Source organism: Patiria miniata, unplaced genomic scaffold (assembly GCF_015706575.1).
Source record: "Patiria miniata isolate m_02_andy unplaced genomic scaffold, ASM1570657v1 HiC_scaffold_22, whole genome shotgun sequence".
NCBI lineage: Eukaryota > Metazoa > Echinodermata > Asteroidea > Valvatida > Asterinidae > Patiria > Patiria miniata.
The window spans coordinates 9,895,778-9,904,491 of record NW_024037061.1 but is presented as its reverse complement, the minus strand read 5'-3'; the positions used below and the strand labels follow the sequence as shown (position 1 = coordinate 9,904,491).

The 8,714-nt window shown below is 40.1% G+C and overlaps 1 protein-coding gene across 1 annotated transcript; it reads right to left on the bottom strand.

Moving 5' to 3' along the window:
• Positions 1-2,453: 2,453 nt before the first annotated feature.
• Positions 2,454-8,099, bottom strand: LOC119730029 (ficolin-3-like). Its single transcript, XM_038202818.1, has 4 exons — positions 8,084-8,099; positions 6,301-6,473; positions 5,305-5,560; positions 2,454-3,306 (listed from the first exon to the last, which is right to left on the bottom strand). Exons 1-4 carry the CDS (start codon positions 8,097-8,099, stop codon positions 3,017-3,019), a joined length of 735 nt encoding a protein of 244 aa, XP_038058746.1. The 3' UTR covers positions 2,454-3,016.
• Between the last annotated feature and the right edge of the window lie 615 nt (positions 8,100-8,714).

The window sequence follows — 8,714 nt, the reverse complement described above, 5'->3', positions numbered from 1 at the left end:
ACATAAATTGAAGTCTGGCCATTGTTGGAGGATTATCCAGCCCACTGGGATTACCAGCGGCAACTTCTATGAAGCTCATCACAGTCATTGTTGCCTACTGGAGGATTAGCGCGTCGCAAATTGGTTCCTTTGTGATGAGCCAGAGCCATGGTGAAGAAGCCTGGTGGAGTTAATCCAGGCCGATCGGTTCCGTGCAAGGTCCCAATCCCTTCAACATACTGGGCGAGCTCAACCCCGAACGGTCCGGGGAGGGATTCTAATTTGAGGGCTCGCCTAAATGAAAATCTAAAACCAACCGAGGAAAATCCAATCATTTGCGCTCATGAGCAGAACATTATGAAGCCTTCATAACATACCTATCAAAAGCAAAACTATCGCAAACCGAAATAATTGCTTTTTGGACAAGGTCTCTATGTCATACATGTACCTGCTTATGCTAAACCAAGTCACAAATCACTCGTAAGCAACATCAATAATGTATCTTCAACCGAAGACTAATATGTACATCACTAATGCGTAACAAACGCTCTAAAAACCATTCTTTCAAACCAGCCACCAATTGGCATCCGAAATCAACCTCTAGTGAAATGCTAGAAAAATACCCGGAAACCACTAAATTTAAGCTTGCACACAAGTTTAACACATTGAATTCTAGGATGAAGAAAAATCAAAACAAACTCCACCTGTCTTCACCACAACATACAACCCAGCCATAACACACCGTGACCTGCACTGGAACATAATCCAAGGCAATAAACTACTCTACGGAAACATTTCCGAAATCCCAATTCATTGCCTTCAGAAAAGCCGCCAGCCAACCGAGTCAGCTTCGATTCTTTTTTAAATCACCAATCTATAAGGCCAAAAAAAAAAAGTCTCCGGTTTCTGGTATGGAGCTTGCCCAAAAAGTGGTGCGGCGACGCGGCTTTTTTTTTTTTTTTACCTGATTTTTTTTGCTTCAAATGTTGGCTGATGACTGCAAATGTTGCCCGACTAAACTTAGTGCAAATATATGGGAGTCAAGATAGGCCACATAAACCTTATTCTCGACCATAACCCAATCTAACAACACGTTAAAATTGTGCAGCAGCAGGATTCCAGTCAAACCTTTGAGTTTGGCGGTTTTGAGACATCATCTTTCATTGAAAAAAAAAAGTTTTCATTGCCGACGCGCATGGCTACGGCGACGCTCGCGCATACGAGAAACCGGAGACTTTTTTTTTTTGGCCTAACTGAAGAGTGTCCATACAGCAAGGCACGAAAGCATGCTATTGCTGACAAGAGGATTTGCGAACATAATCCTCTGCTCGCACCTTTAATCACATTTGATTACCCAACCTATCATAGTCACTTAATCTCTTATGTCCGCCCACTCTACATTTCAATCGGACATAACCGGCAAAGACTAAGTCATGCTTAAAATCATACTAAGCCATACTAATTCTAATAATTAATTATTAATAACAATTACCATAAAATTCCATCTTATAATAGTTTTTGCGGTACCCGCTGCTATGTACATTAGATTCGAACCGACTGCTATGTACATTAGATTCGAACCGACCAACCGATCCCGTTAGCTCGGTAGTCGAGTGGTAAGACATCTGCACTAGAAAGCAGGAGGTCGTGGGTTCGAGTCCCACCCGAGTGATTTTTTTCCAACTTTCACTAGGGAGGTAACACACTGAGTATACAGTGTTTAAAAAACGTCGGTGAAGGGCAAAAACCTAATTTGATTTGAAAATAAATATTTGAAATTCACCTTGAAAACATAATGCAAGCCACTCTATTAATTTGTTTCCCATATTTATGGTCTCTGAAAAGAGGCAAAATTGTCTGAAAACCTTGTTATCTATAATCACTTCATTATTAATGTTTGATATCTTCATTATTTAAGTGTGCTATTCAGAGTGTTTAAAAATGTATCACTTTCTTATCCTTTAGTTTTCACGAAAACAAGCTTAATTTTAAAGTTCTTGATTCTACTAGCACGGAAAAGATACATCGCAGCTGTACCTTCTTGTTCAAACTTTCTTTTCATATGTTTTTATTGCACAAAATATGAAGCAGTGACATAATGCAGTTTACTTACATCATAATTTTACAAAAAACCTTAAGGCCTATGGGAAATTAAGAAATTGTGTAAATATGGCTGCCTATTATAGGTTTTCACGGCTATTTCAAAACGTTTATCATTCTAATTCACTGTTTTTAACGTTCAATATCCGTCCATCAACATCGATTGATTGCATTTCAAATGTTCAATTTGTCTTTTGTCAGAAAACTTCAAATTCAGTTCAAGAAAACTCAAACAATGAGCACACGGTTTTGTACCGGCGTATTCGACTTCACCTCGTCTGCGCCAAGCCTTGTTATTCAGAAATTAAAGTCTAAGACGAATTTGATATCGGAATGCTGCCATTCGGCAACAGCTTGGACCAATTTGATCTGTAATGACGAATATTATCGACCCGCTGACTAAAGAGGGTAGCAGAACTTTGAATTTTTTTGGTTATTGACTCGATTGATTCTCTTAAAAGCGGGTGAATTTGAACGAAAACTCCTTTAAAAAAAGCCGGAAAAACCTCATAGTCAATAAATCATCATATTCACGAGAAAAGGTATGGAACCCTACATTTTGAGATAATAGGTTTAGTTACTCACTTCTCTGAATGCTAAAAAATTAATTATCATTTTATTATACCATTAATAATTGTATCTTAAGCTCATCTCGTTAACAGATAAAAACCTCATACTAAACACCTGTTCATAATGTTGAACAGATTACCACTCTATTCTATGTTTATTATTTTAATATTGATACCAAAAGCCTAAACGACCCCTTATGTTGGAACCGTTTGATGGGCCTGAAAAAAACCCTGTTCTAGCGAGGACAAAACTGCGAAATCAAATCAGCTTCCATTTGACCGTTTAACAAGACCCTCCGAAGATATTTCCAAATAAATGACAAACATTTCACGAAGGAATCGTGTAATTTGCAGCAAGGGAAATAACATTAATTCATACTCCCGCGACGAACCATGAGGGAGGAACGCGACATTTGGCCATCCAATGCACCAGCCCACCTCATACCGCGGTAATCTTGCCCCGTGTAGTTGACGGGATAGGAATACTCCCCATTCAGGTTAGTCGGCACGAGATCCACATTCCCGACTCCTCCAGTACAAGTCTTGAACCACCAGCCTCCCTTCAGCTGAGCGGCACAATTGGCGTTGCCATCGGCGTCGTTGTCGCGATCGTAGGTTGAGAACGGCTGGCCTGAGTGAACGTCAGTCATTGACTTGCCTGGGAAACAGAAGGAAAAAAGTATATGTATTCCCGGCTAATTAAAAACGTTTGTCATTAGAATGCCCGTTTCTAATTTTCAAATTATTCCATCAACACCAATTTAGTGCACTTCCAATGTTTAATCTTGTCTTTTGTCAGACAATTTCAAATTCAATTCAAGACAATTCAAACAATGAGCACACGTTTTTGTCTCGGAGTACTCGATTTTGTCTCGTCTACGCCAACCTTGTTATTAAGAAATTAGATTCGTATAATTGATTTATATAAGACGAATTCGATCTCTGAAAGCTGCCATTTGGCAACAGCTTAGACCACTTTGATATGTACTGACAAATATTCTCCACCCGGTACTATAAAGAGGGTGACCGAACTTTGAAATTGAATGGTAAATGACAGAATTGGTTTTGTAAAAAGCGTGTGACACTTTTCTCGGACGGTGTTGAATGTTAGAGTTGGTGAATTTCAATGAAAACTCTTTTACAATAGCCGGGAAAACCTGTATTTCCACTAAAAGTGTATATAGTTCAAACAGTGACGTACACACTTTTTCACATCTTAAGTCATAGCCATTATAGTTTTTTTCCCCGATTTTTAAAAAAGTTTAGCATTCGAATTCACAATAATTAAATTAATGTCCAGAAACCTTAATTATATTCAGTGTATTTCCAGTATTAAATTTCGTCTTTCGTCAGACAATTTCAAATATAGCTCAAGCAAATTCAAACAATGAACACACGTTTTCGTCCAAGACTATGCGATTTCGAATGTCTACGCCACACCATGTTATTCAGAAAGTTCGTTCAATTTCGTCATACTACATTTGTGGCGAAAGTCATGGTCTATAACATTTTAGCATACTCTCTGATTCTTTATGCAAGACAATCGCATCTTGACCTCCAGATTTGACCAGTCAGCGGGCACTTTCTATATCGGGTTCTCCGGTCATTCAGCGTTGTCGCGTCGTAGATCAGACATGCATACAAAATACACAAGACACAGCAACAAAGTCTGTGGTCACGCGCTCTGTATTATGTTACGCGATACACGCCCGGCTGTGGTATTACAAAACTCTGCATTCAAATTGCCCAATCATAGTCTAGTGCTGACTTTGGAATGAAATGACGTAATGATTTTGTAAAGTCGAATCCGATTGGCTGAGGCGCGAGATCACATAAATCTGTATGCTTTGACATATCAGACGTTATACAGGAGACTATGCTCCGTGGATAACGGGTGAAATACTTAGACTAGGTGGTGTCTATCACAAAGCATCACTAGAACTAATATGAGACATACGCGTTTTGAATAATGAAGTAAACTCTTAACCGAAAATTGTGAGTCTTTCCAAGGGGCCGAATCACAAGTCCGACGCCTCATAGGTCCGACGCCTGATAGGTCTACGCCTCATAAGTCCGACACCTCATAAGTCCTACAATGGACAAACACTGTTTCGGACTTATGAAGCGCCGGAGCTATGAGGCGGAGTAAATAAATGTTATGCCTCATAAGTCCGACGCCTTAAAAGTCTGACGCCTCATAAGTCCGAAATGTCGGACTTATGAAGCGTCGGACCTATGAGGCGTCGGACTTATGAGCGGACCCCTTTCAATACAACCTGCGAGGAAATTTTTAAGAATCACTCATTATACATTTTATTTATTTATTTTCTGGTAAGACAAGGAAACCAAGGATTCCTTTAAAGTGTCCTAGGCACTGTAGCTCGAAACCGCTAGAAGTAGACAATGAGAAGAAGTTACAGTTTTACACGTGGGAGATAAAACCCACGAAATCAGGTCGGGACTGAAAACCCAATACAAATGTGGACCGGGCAGGAAAGTATGCATTGTCAATAAAGAACATTTTTTTTTACCACCTGGAACTGGAATAACTTGCACTTTCCACAAGAACACTCATTGGGGTTTATCTGTCTTATATGCCGTCCGGACGGTCCGGTTCACGGCATATATGGCTTTGGATATTACACTACAAAAGTACCTGTTGGCCATTGAGGCGATGGATCAGCATATAGTGTGTAGTTGTCACCTGCGATCTGGAATTGCTCAAGAAGTATTCTACTGCCGCGGTCTCCACCACCTACAAATATCTGCAGTTGCCAAGTGCCTTCCGAGGTCAGCTGGCGGACTATCTCGTTGCCCAGCCAGAACTCCCCCTTCAGGTCACCGAAGCCGTCTCGGTACTCGGCCCAGCTACGGGTAAAATTCACCGACCCGTCCATACGTTTCTGAATCACCTTGAACGAGAAAACAGCAAAGGAACGAATTGATCACTTTTTGTTATTATAAAAACGGACAGTAAAATCGAAGACGGCGACATCAAAATGACACTACCAGACATGCCGTGATAAATCATCATAACACCACATTAATATCGGACGATTGGTTAAAATGATACCACCAATTAAGTAAATATTTCATATTGCGGGTATTTTGCTTGTTGCGCAAACTCGTACGTTGGTGGTGTTCAGATGGGGAGTGATATTGAAAAACAATCTCCGCTCTTGTTTGTTCCTACAGAGTCAAACAAGGGACCCTATTTATACCTTACACTGAAATAATAGTCAAAAAATTAGTGGAAACTTGATCTATTAATTTGAATAATTTTCATTCTAAATCATCTTTCCCTCTTTCAGTGGTATACATTGAATTGCAGTCGAATTTCAAGAGTGAATTCTTTACTCTTTGGAAATGAGAGAGCCGCGCGGTCACCAAAGAGCTCTGCGTGATCCCCGGCTTTGTTCATTGTTTCTATGCCCTTTCTGCGCACACACACACAAAAATCGTTCAGTAGGATAAGCATACCACCTTGCACAAGCACAATATTTGCGTACGTTAAGGTTGACATAAAAAGTTCGACTTTGGGGAGTTGACGAACCACCGACTCTCATGTCAAGGAATGGGCCTGACAGCCCTGAATGATGATTTCAAGTCCAATGAACTGCGTCTTCGAGTGACATAAACGGAAGGAACTTACCACCCAATCTAAATGGCAATAAACGGCCAAGCCGTTTGGATATTGCGGTGGGTAGATAGTGACGGCATCATACTGTACCCCGGCATCATGACTCTCTCTGCAGTCAGCATATCGGGGAGCTGAGGCCGTTGTCGAAATATCGACTTCAACTTCGACATTGGCCTGGCTGACTTCTAAATAATTTAGAGAAAAAAAATCAAACCAAAATACTTTATTTAAAATTTTTGTCTCATTTTCAAAATGCTTTGATGTTCTTTGATGAAGAACACAGTCGCGTATATTTCAGCCTATTCGTCAAGGTCAGAAAAATTGCGCACAAGCATCATTCCTTTGTCCCTTTTATATTCCGGGAAGTGGCAGGTGCGGTTCTACGGAGGGGAAGAGCGGGTGTGGGGGAAGGGGGGGGGGTAGGGGGCCGTAGCCGTGTGTAGTACCCCCACCCCCAAAAATAAATAAAATAAAATAAAAATAAAAATAAAAATCCATGAAAACAATGGCAGTGGCCAATTTTAGAAGTTGACGTGCAAATTATCTCACTCCCCCAAAAAAGTGGTGAGAAGAGGGCATTTGTACACTATTATAGGGTATTATAGTGTGCATGATTGTACTCACACAGAACGAATAGTAAAAATATAATAGGTAAAAAAGTTGTGTAAGCAAATACACAGTTTCAGTAAACATTGACGAAAAGAATTTACAGAATTATAATGTAGATTGAAAAAAAAAAAACATTTTAAAATGTAAATATGTACATTTTCACGAGTTGCGTAAACACGTCCGATATTTTACTTTTCCAATGGTAAACCTTACAAAGTTGCAATGAAAGTTGTCATCCATTATGTATGGATAACCGATTCGAAGGTAAGGCAAAATAAATAAAAATTTCGGTCTCTGGTCAGACCAAAGTTCCGGAATTGACGCGGCCACGCGGCTTTTTTTTTTTTTTTTGGCTTTTTTTTTCTTCTTCAAGCTTGGATTGTACAGACAAGGTGGGTGCTATTTTTTTTTTTTGTGTCCTCCTAATAATTTGCATTGGTGCTTTCGATCATTTGCCTTGGTGCAATTTCACATTCCTTGGTGCTCTTTGGTAAAACAAATTGAGGAGGTGCGGAAATAGAGGGCGCTGTTGGAGCTACCGCGGAACATTTTGGAAAAAAAAAAGATCGACGCGCATGATTATAATCGACGCGCGCGCTGACCAGAGACCGACTTGTTTTTTTTGGCCTAAAGCCCGCCATGTGGCTGCCATGTGTTTGCAGTGTGCTATTCGCAAAGCACAAACGCGTGAAGCTTCTTCGTACTTTTCGAACAATAAAAGCCACCAAGTTTGTACGTCGTCGGCCTGGGAATCGAGTCGTTTAAAGAAATTACCCGAAGCCTATAATTTACTAACCACTTTGTTTGGGATTTTATCAGCGCTCCCCATTGAAAATGTGGTACAACACCCCCCCCCCCCCCCATAGATTTTTGAATGCCTAATTGTCCGGAGAAAAAAGGTCAACATTTCAGCACGCCTCCCTGCACTAATTTCTGGATCTACCCCCGCCACCCCAACCTTCCAAAAACAAATAGGCTCTAGAACCGTGCCTGGGAAGTGGGTAGCTCAAACTTGCAATATTTGAAAGGAGAGAGTTAAATATATATTATAACTATTCATGGGGAGGCCTACAGTTTTCTTTAAAACAAATAAATATAAAAAAATGGGAAATCCTTAGTTTTGTTCTGACGTTAAACAACTTCTTGGTTTCAAGGCAGCTCACATTGAGGTAAAGGAAGGAAGTACCATAACGTGCGTTCATTTCACAATATCAAAAAGATGTTCTTGTAATTGTCTTTGCTTATCCTATACCTCCATCAATTAGGTTACTGAAATTTAAATCGCTTTAACAGTGTTTTTACGAAGTAACTTTTAAAAAATGTGTTCAAAGCTTTGTTTACTAAGTTCTCCTTACCAGTCGAGTTTTGTGTCCCTGGGCATCGTTTGCGTATTTCTCGAGCGGCTGCTTGCATCCAATGTTCACCAGGAAGCGGCTCCGGTGGCGGACCGAAGTAACAAGTCTTCATCTGGCTCTCAACAACATCTGTAAGTACTGAAAAATTGATAGTGAACACATGACAGTCATTTTTTGAATGACTAAGTGATATAAAAGCAAAATTTCTTCTTATTGAAACTAATTTAACCGATCAAAATGGGGTAAACATTTCCAGGTGTCAGGAATAGACGACTTCCCTTTCACATGTACCGATGATCGCACGCCGCGATATGGGAATGTAGGCCTGAGCACCTACTTGTGCCTTGTACATATGTTAAGGCCACTAAATCTGATATTGATACCAGTATACAAATAACATGCAGCTATGCCATTTAACAATTGTACATGTAACGAATATCCTTGTATGTTCATTCTTATTTT